At 41.9% G+C, this 20,169-nt stretch overlaps 1 protein-coding gene and 2 long non-coding RNA genes across 3 annotated transcripts; 2 read left to right on the top strand and 1 right to left on the bottom strand.

Moving 5' to 3' along the window:
- The first annotated feature begins 1,845 nt into the window (after positions 1 to 1,845).
- On the top strand, positions 1,846 to 2,915 carry LOC131883265 (uncharacterized). The gene is made up of 2 exons (XR_009373602.1): positions 1,846 to 2,657; positions 2,731 to 2,915. It is a non-coding gene; the product is annotated as an uncharacterized LOC131883265 (long non-coding RNA).
- Positions 2,916 to 4,874: 1,959 nt separating this feature from the next.
- LOC131883104 (uncharacterized) lies at positions 4,875 to 20,132 on the bottom strand. Its single transcript, XM_059230456.1, has 2 exons — positions 19,755 to 20,132; positions 4,875 to 8,442 (listed from the first exon to the last, which is right to left on the bottom strand). The coding sequence occupies exon 2, from the start codon at positions 8,081 to 8,083 to the stop codon at positions 5,819 to 5,821; it is 2,265 nt and encodes a 754-aa protein (XP_059086439.1). The 5' UTR covers positions 8,084 to 8,442; positions 19,755 to 20,132; the 3' UTR covers positions 4,875 to 5,818.
- LOC131883105 (uncharacterized) lies at positions 9,591 to 12,214 on the top strand. The gene is made up of 2 exons (XR_009373580.1): positions 9,591 to 10,833; positions 11,505 to 12,214. It is a non-coding gene; the product is annotated as an uncharacterized LOC131883105 (long non-coding RNA).
- Positions 20,133 to 20,169: the final 37 nt, after the last annotated feature.

Genomic DNA, 20,169 nt, shown 5'->3' with positions numbered 1-20,169 from the left:
AATACGTAGGCCTTGTTGATCCGGTAGCATCTTTCAAGTCAGACTTGGACCATTCTTTAGACTTGGACAAATCTTTAGATAGCATACCAGATCAACTCTACATTCAAGGATTAGCTCGGTCTGCCAACTCAAATTCGTTGGTAGACCAAATATCATATAAAAATTGAAAGGTAATAAATAGACGAATTATAATCTTTCATTTAATAGTACTGGGGATTACATTCCCTGTAGCGGTTAGAAAAGCCCGTGAAAAACCAAACCAAAAAAAATAAATTTAAATTTCGTTGTTTTTAGCTCCAAAATGCCCCAGTTATATGTTATCATGATTTCCCAAAGAAGTATTGTCGATTTTCTAAATCACAAAAATGAAAGATTCTTCTTTTTTGTTAAAACTTCTACTCTACTTGCCGCTTTGAATGCACCTTGTAAAACTCTAGTATACTAAAGTATAGTTATGTAATAAGACTATGCTTCTGACAAGTTTACTCTTATTGCGCGAAACATTTGTCCTATAGTCTTGGCTATGTACTGCCAATTCTACCGCTACAGGTACTGCAATCTCACAATGTAACAACTGTTAAAACTAATAATTTGAAACGCGAAATTAGTAATCAAATGGTAGCAAAAATCTTAAAGCTCATGCTTCTTTCTTTTTTCCTGAAAGTTTAACGGAGGAAAACCTCTCAAAGTTTCTTTTTTATCTTTCGGATTTTACACTTCTTTTCGTGATTTTCAAAAATAATTTTACACTCATCACCTTTTAGCCGCTTTTATCGTGCTTTTTGCCGAAGCCCAATATTTGACCTCAAGGGGGCTAACGTAAGTGCAGAAAGCTCTTGATTTTCGAACTTCTTCATTTTCTAAAATGAGCTTCTTTGTAGTATTTAATTCATGCACAAGTTGCTGCCTTAACAGATTAAATGGGTGAACCTGCTATCATTCTCGAGGGTGAGGTAATAACTTAACTTATGATGTATAAACCACTGATAAGATATAATTGTATTGATTCAAGCATGGTGTAAGAATCATTTAATATAAAAGGTCGAATGCCCCTAAGGCGGTTGAGTGCTTAGAATTGAAGGAACGCCGCAAGGAAATATCTTCAATCTCTCCCAAAGCAGTTACATTTTAAAAGGGCCTTCCAAAATGAAGACCCTCACCATCATTGGGTACATTCTTACGGCTATTTTCTGGATCATTACGATTGTGAACTTTATGTATAGTCCCAAGGGGAATTGTAACTCGACGGGTGTTGGCACTTTTTGCTTCATTTTAAATCTCATATCAAGTCATCGCACCGCTAACCTGATTATTTCAACTATAACAACGATCTTGACCATTTTCCATCACTGTTGGACCGATCTTAAAAATCAAAAGAAGAAAAAGTTCAAAAACATTGTTTAGTGTTGTTCCCTTTGACATAGTATGGACGGTGCTTTTATGAAACAAATCCTCACAAAAAAATCATTCAAAACATGACGCATCCTCGAACTTCTGCCGTGGCCTAGGAGTTGATGCACCTTCCATGCTCAAGAGTGGTTCTCGGTTCGATTCATCCCTCCTGCCTTTCCTAATTGTTATATCCTCATTACTACGCATCTTTCTCTTCTGAAGGTTGTTGGGTTTGCTCCCAAAAATATAGACCAGTGAAGTTATCGATCTTACCACGTGTATTCGTTGTTCCCATAAGTCCAACTATAATCCAACACTAATGAATGACGTTAATCCGCACAAAGAGACAGCATGCCAACCATCGAATACTGGACTATGAACTACTTAACGAAACAATGTGACAACTGGCTTCAGTGAACGGGCAAAGTTCAACCCTTCAAAGTTAGGTCCGAATAATTGAAACACTTGCAATTGGTCAAGGAACTGTATTAAAGCTGTTTCTTCATACCTGAGTGGGAACACTTCATATAATCATATACAAGTAACTTAATGCGAAACAAAATAAGCGGGTTATACTTTTAGTAGATTCCAAAAGTTACAATGCCTTTTCGGGTTCGAGTTAAGAAATTCGTACAAGTAACTAATTGTTGGAAGCAAAATGTGATCTATAAAAGTGCTAAATAAATCTGAGTTAGGCCGAATTTCCAAGACCATGGTACAATCATTGTTTTATCTTTGGTTTACCGTCCTTGGTTTATGTCATCAATTCTTTCACAACCATAAGTGAAGGAGACTCTGGGGTCACAAATTAAACCAAAGCAATACCTTTTTAGACTGCGAATTATGAGAGCATTTGATCACGCTATGTACGAATGGTACATTTTTCCACATAGCTATCACAGTACCTTAAGCTCTCCTTGCTTTCGATAATCAGTAATATTCACTAAAATTATACCAAAATGTGAACCGAGACTAACAACGCAACAATTTTCAAAACTTGCATCGAAACCTAGCCAATCTTATTCCATCCCATTATCTCTTATTGACTTAAAGGTCAAGCTCAGCAAAGTCTGATAATATCCATTTTCATGTAATATGAACAAAGATAATCGTCATCTTAAAAACTTAGAACTACATGTCCGTCATGAAGTGGTCGTCGTCCTTCATCATTTTCGCCATTTTCGTCCTAGTTTCGGCACAATCTGAGGCCAAAACAGCGCTCTTCAAGACCCAAGGGATCATGGAAGAGACTTGTCCTGAAATTGGTGAGAAGCACCATGAGAACAATAATTCATTTTCATACCGATTTTGCGATGATTATCAACACTTATCTTCCAGCCCAATTGCATGGATGGACTTGTCACGAATCCTATTTGGATCGGGTGTCCGCTTTCCGATGTCGTCAGATGTGTTCGCAATCCGAGACTCCATGCTACCACATGGAAGAAAAATCCTGTTTTTGTTGTTCAAAATGATTCCTGATTCGTTCCCTTGATCCGCAATAATAAAAGAAAAGCATTGGATCGCACGCCTTTGAACTGATAACGAGGTGCAGGAATGTGGAAAAGCTTTTAACGAGATCAGTTTTTCCATTTGTAAGATTTTGATCCACAAGGAGGAATCAAGTTTCCTCCTCAGAAGATGTAGAAACCTTCCGAGGGACTCAGACACGTGTTGGCACAGAGGCATTAGAACATGGAGTCAATAATCTTCGGGATGCTTTTAATCAGTACATCACAGAGCTAGCTAATCTAATCATGGGTGATCATAGAAAATAGGGTTTGGGTCTTAGATTTATCGAGGGGTCAACCCCTGGTTTGTGAAAAGAGGGGAAATCACACTGATCTGATTAAGCCTAGCATGCGGATCCACGGCCAAAATGCATTGACCCAATTTGGATACAAAGCCTACTTTGAGTTTGGGTGTGATTGGTGGCACTGTTTGGTGGGTCATCTTGCATTTATGTATTGTGCTGACTTCTGTTGTTTCGATTCACGTTTTAACGAGAACTTCGTTTAGTCGCATGTACGCAGAAATCAGAAATCTGATTGGTCTGGAATAAAGGAGTTAATATTGTTTGATTTCCGTCGTTATTATTAAAAGTCGAGCACTGAAATAAGCCATCGTATCATAATAATTATCCAAAATTTTCCTCTCACTCAAGACATGCTAGTGGACCATTCGGTGGACCGGAAACAACATCAATGATATTGTATACGAACATGATTCCAATGTCATCCCTTCATATCTTTTGAAATTCAGCCGTGTCTTTTGCAATTTCACCAAATGATAAAAAGCACAATTCCAATCGATATTTTTACTGTTATGGTTTCATGTTGCAAAATCTATCGATGGTTAAGATTGTGCTCAACAACCAATTTATTGCCTCCTGCAAGTAGCAGCTGTCTGATGATGTCGGCACAAGTTTTGGAAGGTCATTGGGGTATTTTTCAATACAGTAAAGGTACTAAAAACTAAAAATCAAGATAGAACGCGCAATATTCGACAAAATACTGTGACAGTTTAATAAAATTGCAATGCCACATGAATAGATGAATAGGAACTGTGGTTTAATACCTTGACCAAGAACTATTAAGCCTCAAATGTATGAATGACCTCTCAAAATTCGATGGTGACGTCATCTTCATTTCCTGCTTCAATGTCCCAATATGATTCTTATAATCTATATTTAAGCAACTTAAAAAAAAAATCTTATTTTTGACAAATGGGCAAGAACCAATTTGAGTGCTTACGTTTAGGCTAAGTTCTGATACAAATCTTCAGTTGACGAGATTTGATTGCTTGGGACACGTTTCATCTCTTACTAGTCATACCGAGATTCAGGAAAAAGGATAGATTCATAGATTTTAAGGGCTTCGATTTAAAATATCTCCCCATGGCTTGAAACACGGCGAAACATCCGGCAGTGGCATGATTTTTAGTAATAAAACGAATGTTTGAATTTAACACAACACAAAGATTACTCTCAACTGGCCGAAAGTTGAGAGAACAAAGCTTCCCTTGCTTGTTCTTTATTTAAACTTTGATCCACGTTTCCTTTAATTGAGGTTCTTCAAAGGTCTACCAGCATGCCTATTTATTATGACTCGTATTTGACATTATGTATTTGCACTTTCTTTTCTACAAATATGAAAGCATTTTGATAGCAGGGTGGATCAACACTTGTTCCATCCAATCCATATCTGAAGAAGAAGAAACGAGAGAAATTTATCAAGAACAAACGAGGTAAGTACTTGATCAAGCTAGAATGCCAGGTTAGCAACCGGAGACATTAAGGAGTAGTTAGCTATAGCAACATGAAAAATAAACCAAGGTAATATGTAATGTGAGTAATCTAAGTTCCCTCTCTTGCTTTGCCATTAGTGTGTCGTATTCCTCACATTGGTAAATTGACGTCGTCCAGAGATCAATCTTTTATGGATCACTAGTGAGAGAAAAGAATAAATCGGATCGAGAATTGGTTCCATGAGAGGCAAAAGATATATTTGAACATTTTGTAACACAAAAGCGTGTTTATGGATGTGTTTTTTTTGTTATGGATGTGTATGTATCATAAAGAATAAACTCTTAGATGAAAGGGGGTTTGAGAGAGACACTTATTGAAGGAGGCATTACAAACATCACATTTTCACCATCGGCATAATTGGATTCGCTTAATTGGATCAAAAATTCGTCACGCGAGTCACTTGTGAACAAAGAGGAATCCATTTGTTCCCAGTCGATTTTGATTGGTGCCAAAGAAAACGGGCCGAGCGAGATAACAAATATCTGATGCGAAAATATCGGGTTCTGTTTGGAAAAAGGGAGCACGGACATGACATATAAATAGATGATGGCCGAGGGGGTGAAATTTAGGGGTGACAGATCATGACACTCAGTGAAAATTAATTGTAATCTTTTTCATCATCTCTTTGTACGGAATGGAGAACAATTTTTGAACTAATTCTTACACAAGTCAGGAATCACCGGGATCAAAGTCTGTTTTCAGATCCACGATAGCGGTCCATGGAACAGTAGGTAATAACAAAACGATGAAAGTATTTCATCCTGGGGTTTGCAGAAAGTTGTTGATGGAGGGTCGAGAAAATCAGAACTATTTTGTACACAACAAAAAGCGAGAAAGCAGGCGGGATAACTCTTTTTTTTGATACATTTGTTGCTTCTTAAAGCCCATTCGGTTTCGGTTTTTGATCAAAAAATTAGAGAGGGCGGGTGAACTCAAAAAGGACTCCGCTTTGAAAAAAGATGATGTAAGAGAGTAGTGCCGAAATCTTGGATTTCTAAGAACACATGTTGTCGTCTTCTTTTATCGAGATTGATTTGGATTCGAATGGCACGTGTACATAATTGGTAGCGATGGCAACCAAAGTTCTCCTGTACGCCTCTATCTGATATGAAACAATGCTTAAGCAGAGGAACTGGATTTGGGAGGAGACCCATCCGACGACAAACCCCCGGGGATATGCGTCCCCAGGAAAACCACCAGACCAGAAGTCACGTATTGATCAATGGTGTCGCACTCAATCTTGTGTTTGCGCTTCAGATGATACACGCAATTCTGTTTGTGGGGGAACTTACGCCCGCATTTTGAGCATTGGAAAGCGTTGTCCTTGCCGCATTCGTACTTGAGATGGCGATTCAAATTGTAGTTCCACTCGTATGAGCGCTGACAATGAGGACAGGAGTAGACCCGCTTGGTGCCATTTGGGTTCTTTGGCGGACTCTTCCCAGGTTTTCCCTTGGGTGCTTTCTTTCTTGGTTTGCTTTTCAAATGGCCGTTTGGCAAGCCTTCCTGCCCCATCTCGTCTGGGCGAAGGTGGTGATGCGGGTGCTGAAGGTCGTCTTCCTCTTGCTTGATCTTGGCCGGAGATGCGTAAACCATGCTGGCGGGGGGAGACACGGAGTGTTCCTCATCGTGCCAATGTTGGCCTTGGGAACTTGGGGGTCTACTATGACGGAGATCGGAATTGACCATTGGTCCCATTTGTGACGCCCAACCGTGATATGCCGGCGGCCGAGAGTCATAACTTGGAGGAAGAGAGTGGTGGGAGGGTGCCGGGGACAAGCGAGATCGGGCCAAGATCTCCTCATTGCTACCGTACAAATGCCGATGGTACAATTGCAGTTGAGAGGGTAGGTAAAGATGATGAGGAGCGCCACTAAAAGAAGTATGAGCTAACCCTTGATTGGGATGTCTTGGGAAATCGCAATCTTCTACGACTTCAGACTTGATCACTTCACCTGATGGGGTTCGGGAACGAGGGTCAAGGGTTTGTGGAGGGGTCAGGTGCTGTTGGGGGAATTCTTGTTTCAAGGAGATCAATTGGTGATTATAGATCTCCGATCCTGTGGGCGACACAATCGAATTTGAGCTGGAGGCAGCGACGGTTGAGGGAGGCGTGGGATTGTTAGATGCTCCCACTTTGGCCTTGGAGGCTCCCATGGAGAGATCCTCTGCTTCTGCGGGATACGGAGGTGGGCCACCACTGGCTCCCCCAGAGGACGCATTCTTGTCTTTTGAACTCAGGTCTGTGGGAGCCTCTGGGATGGGAAACCTTGGCGATAACCTTGGGGAGAGCCTTTGATCCCATCCAACCCGGTCCATCCCCGGAGATCGGTCCCTAAACTTGGCCGACCGAGGTGTCAAGGGATTGGTTGACAAGAAGTCAAAAACAGAGCTATCCAATTGCTTGGGGGTTTTGAGCGAATCTGCGTCTAGATACCGTTCTACCACATTCCAATTGGGACTGGGGACAGCCAGTGGGGAAGGAACAAAGGGGGATGGTAGATCAAAGCCCTCGTTGATTGAGATAGGATTGGCAAAGCGAAGGTTTTCAGGCTTCGTATTTGGATGCTTGAAATCACAGGAGGAGGTATGAGGCGTCGTTAGGCTCAACCGAAAGTGCTCTGACCGCCTAGGTGCTTTGGCCACGGGTTCATTGATCTCAGACGTATCCATTCGCTCTGGTACCCGGGGACCACTTGAGGAACTGGAGGAGCATGAGGGGGGCTCTTCACCCGAACTTCGAACCACGCTCAAGTCTCTGGGGCTGTTTTGAGACGTTGGAGTATCACAGGAATTCGAGTCAGAATTGACACTGTTACTAGAAGCCGCTTGCTTCAGCTTGAATTTCCTCCGCTTGGCCAAGAGGCCGTCACACGGCGACCTGAGGCCGATTTCTGAATCCATAGGAAGATCCCGCGGAGGTTCTCTCGGACCAAGCTCAAGAGGATCTGGACTCGACAAGTTTTCTGAGGGGAATCTATCCATACCTAAGGCATCTTTGGCGGATTGTGGCCATAGGTCAGAAGTCTTGGGAGTAGTGAGAACTGGGGTGGTGAGCATGTCATCCTGTTTGAGTATGCCATTCATTTGGGATACTCGACTTGAAGAGTTCGTCCCTCCACCGGAGTTCTTGGAGCTCTCCAACAAAGCGGGAGGTGACTGAAATTTCGCAGGAAATCCCCGGGGGGACAATAAGCCCCCACCGGAATCGGCCAAGAACTTGGGCGTTGTAAGCATTTCATCCGACGAGCTAGGAAATGATCGGAGTTTGATGGGGGGCGAGACACGGGTGTTATTACCAGGATGATTAGCACTTGTCCCCAAGTCAAGCCCTGTCATTCTATGCGACACTCCAGCAGCCAGATCTCTGGGCCCTGATTCCATGGCATAGAATCCCTACATCTTGGATTGGGGATCCGTTTGTGAACAACACTTGCTATCACGTAATCTTTTGTTTGTTAATCCGTCTTAAGGTTGGTCCAGTACAACACGCCAAACTCGGGAATTGAGCCGCCACTAATTTCCGCTCTGTCCAAATGCTGCCAATGCTTTCGAATCCAAAGAGATTTCACTAATCAGCCAGCCCGAAACTGGGATCAGGTGTGTCTTTGACAGTGGTATTCTTTTGCGTCGTTGAAACACTCTCTTCCGATATGGATCCACTCGTCTCACAATGACACGTCTCTCCCGAGTATCACGATTCTCGAACTTCACCGACCATGGGTAACAAATTACGTCCTTATCTGTAATATTCAAAGAAAAAGACACACGTTAGAGGAGCTGAAATACGCCAGTCCAAAGGACACTCCTCCACCACTCTTTTTCAAAGGACGAACGACACGCTTGACTGTCGAGAAGCGAATAAAGTCTGTTCCGTGCTAGGGACCGCTCTTCTCTTTCTCTCGCTCTCTAATACTCTCTCCGTCTCTCTCTGTCCGTCTCCTTCTCTCTTAGTGGCTCCTCCTGGTTGGTTGGCTCCTCTGAGCGCTTCTCCGTGTTCCAGCTCTCGAGACTCAAAAACAGTGTTGATACGTCGAGCAGCAGTGGGCTCGGGAGGGTCAGTCGCTTGTTCCGTGGTTCCCTCGACATCTTTCAAGTATGGCTGCTACCTTAGTAAGCGAAGCACAACATATCTTGAGTGACGTCATTGAGAGGCCACATATCCCAGACTTTGTCAGCATATGAGGTCTTGTGGACATGTAAGCTTTGCCACTTTTGAAACAGGAGACTCGACATGCCAGCTACCTTCGAAATATATCTTTTTTTTAATACAAATTTTCGGGCTCAAGCTCAATCATTTCAAATGAGTTGAACCACCACTACATTTCATTCCCGTACTTTTTCGTTTCTTTTTCTACAGCTTTTTACTATTAATAAAAATACCCAAATTCCCAATGGTAACATAGAGTATGAAAGGATTTAGTGGTTCTTTTAAAAGCACACACCAAAAGTCTAAGCAAAAGTTCAACCGGGGAAGCAACACATCCTTTTAGAAGCTCAGAGTTGGCCCACCGCTCTCCATTCTAGGAATCCTACATCTGGGCTTATACAAATAACAGGCCAACATTGACAAAAGGCTGGAGCTGAAGCCTCGAGGAGGTGGTACACAAGGCCTATGAAGGAGTCGGTCTACACACTACAGGACTAATACAAGAGCGACGAGCACGGCGGAACGTCTGTTACTGTACACTGTAGGTAGTTGAGTAATACACACGCCGACCGACTCTACTCGTTCTCTGCTTTCTGTGGTGCGTAGAATAGTCTTTATGTTGCTCGAACTCAGGTCTTTCTAGAAGGAGGGCGATAACAAGGCCGCAATTGCTGGGCTTTTACCTTCCACAAGCCCGCCCAACACAAACACCATTCTTTTGTCGTGTGAGAAAACACCAAGTTAGTACGGAGGAATGCGCGGAGTTCATTAACAAATTGTTTTCGCTGATGAGCAAGGAACATCTCCAGGAAATGCCATTCAAACTAGATCAACTTTTGCCAATCAGGTGACTAGGTCCTTCTATTGGCACACCCACGATCTGATCTTGCAGACGATTCTTTCGGTGTTTTTTTTTCCTCAAGCCAGCTTTCTCTCGTTTACCGTCCCTTGTTCCTTCCTCGTGCTCGCTTTGAGTCACGATACCAAGAAAAACTATCATGATCCAGAGGCCAAAGCGAAGGTTGACTTCGAGTGACGTCAGTTGGAACAAGAGGTAAAGAGAGACGGAGAGAGAGCGAAAAAGGGCGGAAAAAAGCCCAAACTCGGCTCAAGGAAGCGAATAAACAAATTAAGATTCTGTACAACAAGGCCACCTTTCATCACAACCTTTGAGGCGTAAACACCTCGGGACTCGATCTTGTTTCACAATTTCACGGAAGTTCGCCAAGAACTCGCTTATTGTAAGCAATCTCTGCGGCATAAGTGGATGGATGGTACGAGCGTACCTCATACCTCAGTCGTTGGTGACTCTCTGGCCAGGCAAAAAGGCTCATGAAAAAGGCCACGTGGGTGGGATGGACTTCCCCGAGAACCAAGTCATCTGACAGATATCCTTAAAGGATGACATGGATGAGTGTTCCTAGAAATGCTAAGTACATACACGAAGAGAAACTTTCCAACTAAATGTGTCAGATTCAGTAGATTTGACCGATGTGGATCAGTGCTGATAATTATTACAGACTCGGCGAGTTGTTCAAGTGGAACGGTTTCGGCAACGCAAAAACAGCAAAACCCCCCAAAAGATAAGGAATACACGCGCATGACTCATTTGTATCAATCTGGCGATTTTTTACGATCGCAACCTCTTTATCCACAACGCATACATACACAAAAAAGAGATTGACGGTTCAATGAGTGAGAATCAATGTGTCCACAAATCGATTCCAAGACGTGCCTGGTCAAGATAGGACTCGAAACATACTCAAGTACATGTAAACGAATAATATCTTGAGAGGGCTCTCTTTCCACGTGGTCGAGCCTGGAAAACTGATCCGGGATCCAATTATCAAGCAAATTGCTCTTGATCCCCCTAACCTTGGAATGTTCTGGGGACCACCAGAGGGCTGACCGAGAACTGAACGTTCCCGTCACTACCCTACGTACAGAAAGTGGATTACCTCCTCTCTTTTACCTTCAACGAAATGTAAGATGTCTACTCCTTCACATACAATCTAATGCCCACCATCATTGGCGGGTTCGGAAGTGCGCACCTCGTAGATAAGCTTATTTATAAAGTTTGTTCTCATATGACTCATTCAAGCTTATTCAAACTGTTTCTTAGCCCTCGGAAGAAGATTAGTTCATCCATGGAAAGCAAATGAAATGAGCCCATTAATTTAAACTTGCCGGAATGAAAATTTCCCAGAAATGAGCCTTGGAACTTTCATCCGTTGCTTTCTCCAGACCTTTCTTATTGGAAATTGGACCCCTTAAATAATCCAAAGCAAGGCTCACCGTCTGACAAATTCAACACGAAGATCCCCAATCCCCATCTTCCAATCTTTGTCTACATAGGAATTATTTGTGTACTGTCTACCAAGGCCCTCAAAATCAAATTTCTTTGCCTGTGACTGGATACCTGGATTAGTCTCAAGATACGGAGGAAATGCAATCAGAGATGCTTTCTGATCTTTGGATGTATAACGATTAATATGCTCAAACAAATGCATCAAATATTAATCCTCTTCGCTTGAGGAGACACACTCTGATCATGTTTTGAAGTAGTTTGCAGATTGATATGAGAAAGACATGGCGAAACTTGAGAACTCTTTTCGTGTCACATTATTGTTTTCCTCAGAGTCTGTCAAATTGTAGGTCCTCGTTAATCAATCAGCTTCGGGATTTTCCAAATCATCGACGACGTCTATCCACCACAATTTGATCGACAGGCGTTTTGAACCCCAGCAATACAAAAAGTGTTACCAACGCTTAGATATATGGAAGGACGTCTTCAACATGGACAAGCAACCATGGAAAGAAATATGACGCTAGAGCACATTCAAAAGGTCATATGGAAAGGTTATGAAACTCATGATAAATCATAACACAGTGCCTTTAATTGCTTGGACTAAGGTTCAGAAAGACGAACTAAATATTTTCATCACAGTTTGGTTGTTTCATGAAAAATCTTATAAAAAGATACATTTTTCAATGTCATTTTTGAGCAGTTACCTGAGTTGGGAAAACAAAAATATTCCCGCCCACATGCTTAAACTAGAATGTGAATTTTACGCTCAGTTGCTGTTTTTCCTTTAGTTCACTGCACTCTAATTGCCTTACAATGGTAATGCTTGTATTTGAAATAGTCTATTATGTTGGTCCTAGATCACGATTTAAGGACGCTTCATGATACAAGCCTGTATTTACCTGAACTACTTGAGCTTCATTATCGTCATCATAGTAAATTGTTCATGTGGGGATAAGTCAAACAAGATTACTCTTAAAACCAAATGAGCAATCAATGAGTCGTCAAAATGAGAATAGTCAATTAATTTTTGCCCAATAAAATCATCAAAACACTTGAACTACCATGCCAAAAGCAACTCTTTCCCCTTGTCTCTTAAGAAACAGCAAAGTGCTAAAACACTTCAAGAACGTGCAATTGAGTTTCATGGGTTCTCCATGCAAAAAAAATCAAATGGCAATTGTAATCAGTAGAAAATGTGAGTAAGCTCAAGGAGAAAATAATTGTTCTATGCAAGAAATCTTAAACAAAACTCGTTGTGTCCGTCTTTCCAGATGTCCAAAGCCTGGGAATATTTGGTGATGGGTATAATCACGTACTTCTAGAGATGTGGAATGCGAACGGAAGTAAAAATGTATCATCTCCTAAACAGTTCGTTCCCTTTATTCCAAATAAGCACTTGATATGACCACAAGACCTTTCTAAATCGATGAACTTGGCCAAGTTTGAGCCCAGAACTATGCTTAGGGAACTCATGAGATGTGTTCAAAGATAGGTAATAAACACAACACAGAATTCGAATTTTCTGCCTGCGCTTGGTCCCCTTCATAAGCTTTTAACAATATAAAACTTCGAAACGAACCGCTTTACAAGTAAATGATCAAATGATATCAAAATGACTCGCCTTTGATTAAGGAGATCTGAATTCTTTATTTTACTATTTTAATTCGAAAAGTGGATTACAGTCGCTAGAATCAAGAGCAGGCTGATTTGGCAAGAAGCTCGTTCCCAGTCCGTATTTCTAGAAGTTCGTAATACAATGACGTACCGAGAATTATGGGTGCTTTGAACCAAGTTATTCCATAACAAATACATTGAGGTAACGCTAAAAAGGAAATTTGTAAAAAAATGTACCTCGGAAAGCATGCTTTGTCACATTTTGAGCGTACGCGCCGCCCTTCAAATCAAATGCGAAAGTAACAACCGACGGCAACCCGGGGTGAATAATTGATAATGCATAATTTTGACCGTGGGTTCATTACGGTTTGGTGAATTTTTTGCCCAGGTTACAAGACTCGAAAATAAACATTTTCGTATCGCTCTCGCCAATTTCCCATGAGATCCACTGGTGGCCGGGGTTAGATAAAGCATCCATTATGACATTGGAATGCAGGAAGATATTCACAAAATTAGCCATAAAAATCCATATAACACACTTAGAATTGGACCGCACCTACCTATACTTAACAAACGGTGCATTGAAAATTTGGGGCAGCCCGTTTTACCACGCCAAGATCCCAGACGGTTCCATCAGACACCTGAAAGTCCCTAGGAATACCTTTTACACTGACCAACCTGTCCTGTTCCATAAAGATATTCACAACATCAACCAAAACCTCATCTTTTTATTCTTGTGGCACTCAGGTTCAGCTGTTTTTTTGCTGATTTTACTTAACATGGGCCAAGATCATTTGAACTTGGCCGCAGTTGAGCGTATCAAACCTCCTGGGCAGCTTCATATAAGTTGAATGCGAAAAGGTCGAGCTCATGCACCATCGGAAAATGGCGAAAACTAGTGTTGAAAGTAACCTCTTTCGTTTCAAGTCTTGTGAACAAGAGCAGTGTCTAACAAATTACTTGTTTTCCTAAGAATTCGCTAGTATCACTTATTTAACCCGTACAATTAGATCCGAAGGTCATTATAAGCAAGAATACTCGACCAAGTTTGGTTGGTCACGAGCTAATTGGGTTCTTAATTATTGAGTGGAGACCTTGTGGTTTAATATGTCCACTCTTAATTCATTTTGAATATTTTAGTAGTGGCTAGTTCGAGTTAGTTCGAGTAGGACTTGAAAAAGTGTTTTTTCTCCCCAAATATATGCCACAAAACGTCTGTGCATACATATGGCCCCAATATAGCAGGTTACATTAGAAGTAATATTTTGAAGAAGAACCTTACAATTCGAACATTTTTTTCTTTTCTTTAGGAATAAAAATTATCGCACAAAAGAATAGGCCCAGGAAGTCAGCGCCATCTGGTAAAAATAATGATTTTCTACCCAAAGCCAAAGGAGTCCAAATTCGACGGGGGCTCTTGCAAGGTCTTTTTTTTCTTTTCTTCTGTTAGCTTTTTGTGTATATGATTGCAACCTTTGGCCAGAAACCTCTTTCAACTGAGCAGTTTATCTGACAGCTCCATAATTGGAAATTTATTGTCCCCTCTTTTGCTGATTCTGGGCTTGGGAAAAATCATATTTCTTTAGGTGAAGTTTTACACGAAGGTTTACACGTGTACGATCTTTTCTTTAGTATTCGAAATGAATGGTTTAGATCTTTTCTTAAGTACAGTCTCATAATTACAAATTCTACTCGCTTTGTAATGAACTTTGCCACCAAACAGAAAATGGAATAAGTTTTCATTTCAATCACCGGAGTCGTTCAGGGTCAAATTTACAGACTTTTTCATTTACAAGTTGCCTTCAACCATTAATCAGAGGGCATCTGGAAACTCAATCCAGTTGGTTCTATCGAAAATGGCAACCACCATCAGGAACAAGAACACATGATGAACGAGGGTCTCTAGGATCCAATGGGTCAAGAGAGGAAAATAAGTGTTCCAAGACGACAAAAAACTACGTTGAGCATTGAACTTGAAGCCGTTAGAAGGATGTTTCCAAAGTTACAAACAAGTTTGACACGAAGACACCTCAACTCTCAGATGTCTGGAGTCTTTTCTAAGATGGTAGAATCTGTTTGATCTCTCTTTTGGAAATCATTATTGTAACATCTAGGTTTAAAAGAACGAGAGAAGAAAGTTCAAGGTCTGAGCTAAAAGTCACTTTTGTTTAAAGGCCATTCGACCTTGAGTTCAGGTTCCCAACAGCTTAAAGGGAAAAGGGGGGACCAATGTGCGGACGAACAAACACAAGTCATTCGAATAACTCTGGGGACATGAATCCCAGAATCGAGGGAAATGCAATTTTGTCAAGGGCTTCAAAGTTTCAGCAACTACATTAATACCCGGAAACTTCTATCCAGGGATGGGGCCGCAGGGTTTCGACATATATCCTAATGTGGCAAAATTTGGCGAAGGTGGATGGGCAAATACATGATGGACCGTGCATTAATATTTGCATTAAGTCCCAATCAAGGCCCTTTTTCCAACACTAGAGAGCAACAACCCGAAGTTCGGTCGTTCAAATGCATTACGTGCCAAGACAGATATCAATTAAGACACCATTCTGTTTGCAAAACTGACCTGGTTTCGTGGCCTGTTTGTGCAGAATTAGTCTGAACTCTTCAATGCTATTGGGAAGCGAATTGAAAGATGAAATGTTATTGTTAGAACACCACTCTCCTGTCCAAGAGAATCGAAAATGTGTAGCAAAACCTCTATAGCACTTTGACCACTTGTATCTTCAGTACATCAAGTTGACTGGCATATCTACTCTTATTGTCTGAGAGGAAACCAGTTACCCCAAATTGTTGAGAGCCACATCTAGAGGACATCATTTTCCAAAAGTTCGTTGGTATGGAACGAAAACATGTATGTTTCATTTCACACTGGAAGATGAGTCTGGGGATGGAACCGGTGAAAATAAATAATAATGATGCATTAGAATTATGCTCGCACATGACCAAAAGGCCTCTATGAGCGAGGAGCATCAAGCATTGGACACATTTGGGAGCGGTTCACTCAAAACTTCCTAATTCCATCTCCCCTTCTCAATCTACATTCCCTCTAAGCTCTATTGGAAGGGTCTTGCTCTTCCTTTTTTTCTTTTAGGAAGCATGTCCAACAACCTTGGCCGTGGCCGTGGCCTTAGCCTTAGCTTTCCTAGCCTCATCCACAGAGTCCAAGGTCTTTCACAAGAAGTGGGAGACATGGAACCACGAGGAACCAAGAGGAACCACAGTTATGCCGCTCCACAACCTAAAGCACCATAACAAGAGAATAGTAGAGCGTAGACGCATTCTGAGGCCAACCAAATACAGCACACGCTTTTCCCTGTGGCAATTCATGTATAAACAGAAACACTCAGTAAGTGCTTTCTAATGACAAAAAAGGCCATCCAAGCAGCAGTGGACCTACCTAGAGGATTCAACAAGCTGTTTTTTCGGTCCAGCCAGGGACATTTCAATCCCCTAGGCCCTACAAGAAAACGCGTATGCGATAATACCGTGTACAGTGCATAGTCAAACAGGTCCAGTTTTCCGGCCTGTTAACACGACCATTTGAATTACTGGCCAACTTAAAACGTCTTGTTGCTCGGAAAAAGTGGCCAAATGGATACGAGAACAAAGCAAGACTCCATGGAGTCATGTCGGCAGTACTGACCTTCTTCTAAAAATGTATTGAGGAATTAGCTTCAAAACCACCATATTTTTTCAATTGACGTCAAAGAATTAGAAGCAAGCTTCCGTACCCACAGAAACAAAAGCAATGATCAAGTTATCATTCGTTGGTAACCATGGGTTTTTGAACCTTTGTGGTTCACTTTCGACAACAATCAAGCGATGCCTAACGCATAACTGATTTAAAAAAATTGCCCTAACAAGAAGGAGCGTTCAAGAGAGTTATTAATATTTCAGAATTTCCAAAACGTTGTTTGCGCAGGATTTTGAAGATTTAATCTCCGTCTACAAAACCATATTTCACTATTATCTTTTGTTTGGTTACCAGGGAAATGAGAAGAAAGAATTTATGCTGTTTATTAGGAAGAGATCATAGATAGGCCCTTAGTGACCTAGGATCCCGATTCAATTCAAATCGGATGAAAACAGGCCTTATGATCAATGACAATTTCCCGAGGCTAAAAGTTCCAGACTTATCCAAACGTAAAAATATTCTCTGGCGATGTACTACCAAAAACTTGGAACGTGTCCTTCTTTCTTTACGAGAAATAGCCTTAGATCCTCACCATGATTGATTTCAAAAGGTGATTATCTTCGCAAGTATGCTTCAAATTCACTCACTTGCGCTACATTTGGACATTATAAAGGCGGTCTTTTTTTAAACTTCTTACACAATTTCCAAAGACAATTATTCACATGAAGCACCGAGAGTGAGAAGGCGAGACGTTTAATCCCACCAATTAACGGCGCAAATAACATGGTGTTTGACTATCTGACTATCCTTACTGTTACCGAACTAGAAAATCCGTCTAAAGCCATAATAAGCATGGTTGGGATTATTGCCGATGTGCATCATATTTTTCATGCCGTTGTATTCCAGTTCGATGGGGATTTTTTTCTTGGAACCTCCTTTCATAACACACATTGTGAAGCCCAAGGAACCAAACGCGAATGGGAAAAAATACGTCCGATCAATCCATCTTTGACGATCAAGCTAATGCGTAAAAGCCAGATTATCACCACGCACGTCAGCATCCTTTTAAGGAGATTGAATGAGAGCAAGAAAGCTTTCAAGAACGAAGCAATGAGTCTCAGAATTAAAATTGAAGGGATTAGGAACCAGGCAAGAGTTAGATAAAGGCATGAGACACAAAGAAACGCGCTTGCCAGAGCACGAACTTTTGAGCATCGCTCCGTGGAACAGACAGGGAACAACAAGTTCCAATTCCCGGGAAATGCTCAAAACTGAGAGTAGACCTGGCCAGACAGCTGAAAGAGAGCGAGCGAGCTAGACAGCTGTCTATTGCAAAGCCCATGTGCTTCGATCTACAGTACCACTAAACCCAGCTGTCAGAGTCAAGGCTGGAACTTGGAACACCAGGCGAGCGTAAGACTTTGCTAAGGGCGCCCTGATCCCACAGGGGAGGGAGCCTTTCAAACCCTGGGATCGCATAATCATACCCATGTCAGGCAACGTTAGCGGTAGGAAAAGAGTCCGGACTGGAATGCAAGAGGTTGGGAAATGACAGATGAGACCAACTTTGGAGCAGTCAATTGTTCCCCCTCACAACAAAGAGCAACAGCTGGTTTTCTGAGCGGATTACTGTTCCTCATTCTCGTCTAGGCCTTCAGTGGCTTGCAGTTGTGTCTCAATGGTTACACAGACTCCCACTTCAAATACAAGAGCTCTTTTCTCCGCAAAGAGAGGGCGAGCTCTCTGTGGGGAATTTGACATAATACGCCTTACACCCATAGACCCTTCGGGAGGCCATTCCAGCCACCAAATTTAATAATAAAATCTACACATTCAAAAACGTATTTATCCAAGATAGGAGCTCTGGCGTGAGTCCTAATTTAATTCCCAGCCTAACGAGCCACTCGCCCTAGCCATCTCGTTTCAATGGTTTCTTTTTACATGAGGGCGCTTCGTCGGTCGGTTGGTTGGTTGGTTCGTATTGCCAAGTTCCTAAGTTTGCTTTCCCTGAAACCTGTTGGATCCCACTTCCCTGCCGTTAGAGGAAAGGTTCTATAGGGGAGGTACAGAATAGAGGGGGGAGGGGGGAAGGCCCTGAAGAGTTTTGAGTACAGATGTGACTCTTAGACTAGATGCAAACTCACAATCGCCACTGGAAGTTTCTCTCTTTTTTTGGTCGTGCTTAGACAACCATTGGTTGAGCATCCTTGGGGAAGAAGCGAAAGAAGGGCGGATCGGGTCAAGTCTAGAGGCTAAGGCCAAGGCTGGAAAACATCTCAACTCAAGGTTGTGTTTGCAGTCAAGGAATGAGGTTGAGAGATGTTTGCGGTGTAAGCGAATGATGATGGAAACAAAATATTATTAGCGAGCTCGCATCTGTGATGTTACTTCTTCAGTCGACTTGGTGACGATTGTGAAACTTCAGCTTTGCTCTTAACATACTCGTGAATCGAAAATGACTTGACAGGCAGTTCAGAACCAGTTTTTAGACCGTCAGTCAGTCAGAAAAAAACGCTGCAATTCTGTCAAATCCGCTTTGTTACCAAAGCTTCACTCTTTTTACCGAGTGTCAGGGGCGAACGAAATCTTCTGTTTCATGAAGATCTGCTCTCAATTTACTTTTACTACTTGCCAGGGTGCAAGATGGTGCTGTTCTTCTAATAGGGGTGGATAAATAAATCCGTATCACTTCCTGTGTCAACCCCAAATCTTCCCAAAAATGTAGTTTTATCTTCAAGGAGGTCGGTCGGTCGGTCGCTTGCCATCTGCCACACCCCCCCCGCCTACCTCCTTAAAAAAATTAGCTGAAGATTCGTCCCAGACGAGTTACAAATTCTGATGTTATTCTACATCATGAACCCAGGTTGTCGCAGCCATCAATAAAGAGCTGTGGAAGTGAATAATTGTATGGTTGGGGTACAATCACTCTTGCGACATACAAACGTGAGAACAAGAGTCGTAATTTTAATTTTCGAATGTTATCGCAACTTTTTATCTCAGCTCTGATGCCGAGGTAAAGAGGGATGATGAGGTAGTGTTTTGTTTTCCTTTTACATGTACCGTTCCACCTGAGTCTTTATTAAACTGGTGATACTATCCTCCACATAATATTCGTCTTATTGTTCGAAAAAAGGCTCGTCGGTATGTTATCTAACGGATGTACGGTACAGCAGTATCCTCCACATAATATTCGTCTTATTGTTCGAAAAAAGGCTCGTCGGTATGTTATCTAATCTTGTCAAGAGCACAAAACGTGGAAGGGTTCTCATAGAGGATTGAGCCAAAGAGAGCCAAATAAATTGAATGAAAAAGGATGTAAAGTTGATCTTACCTGGGACAGAGTTGATGATGATGGGAAGTAAGTCGCCTTGATGTCTTTCAAATGGCTGATGGGCCAATCTTCTCGCTGGGAATGATATCAAAAATTCAATGACCACTTTCACATTTTGGAGAGGTTCCTCCTCTTCATACTCCAGCCATAAACGTGTGCCACGGCCTTTCTCGGACCTTAATTTAACACTAAACGCCACTGGATGACTCACCAGAACACAGTCAAATTATGCACATTGGGCCAAGGAGCGATGGTGAACTTCTGCAATTTTTATCATACTCCTGCCTCAATCTCTTGTTCCAGGAATCTGTATAGTAGTTCTGTACTCCTCCAGAGTTGGTGTGATTCAAAGGCACGTTTGAAAACAGTCCAGTCCGGTCCAGTTCTTCCCGAGTCCGCGCTATTGCTCCCAACC

The sequence above is a fragment of the Tigriopus californicus genome, chromosome 7 (genome assembly GCF_007210705.1).
Source record: "Tigriopus californicus strain San Diego chromosome 7, Tcal_SD_v2.1, whole genome shotgun sequence".
NCBI lineage: Eukaryota > Metazoa > Arthropoda > Copepoda > Harpacticoida > Harpacticidae > Tigriopus > Tigriopus californicus.
The sequence above is the reverse complement of the archived record's forward strand: the minus strand, read 5'-3'. Positions and strand labels throughout refer to the sequence as shown.

Bases quoted from the DNA above. Each gene is read 5' to 3' on its own strand.
- LOC131883104 (XM_059230456.1), bottom strand. From the start codon at position 8,083: ATGGAATCAGGGCCCAGAGATCTGGCTGCTGGAGTGTCGCATAGAATG.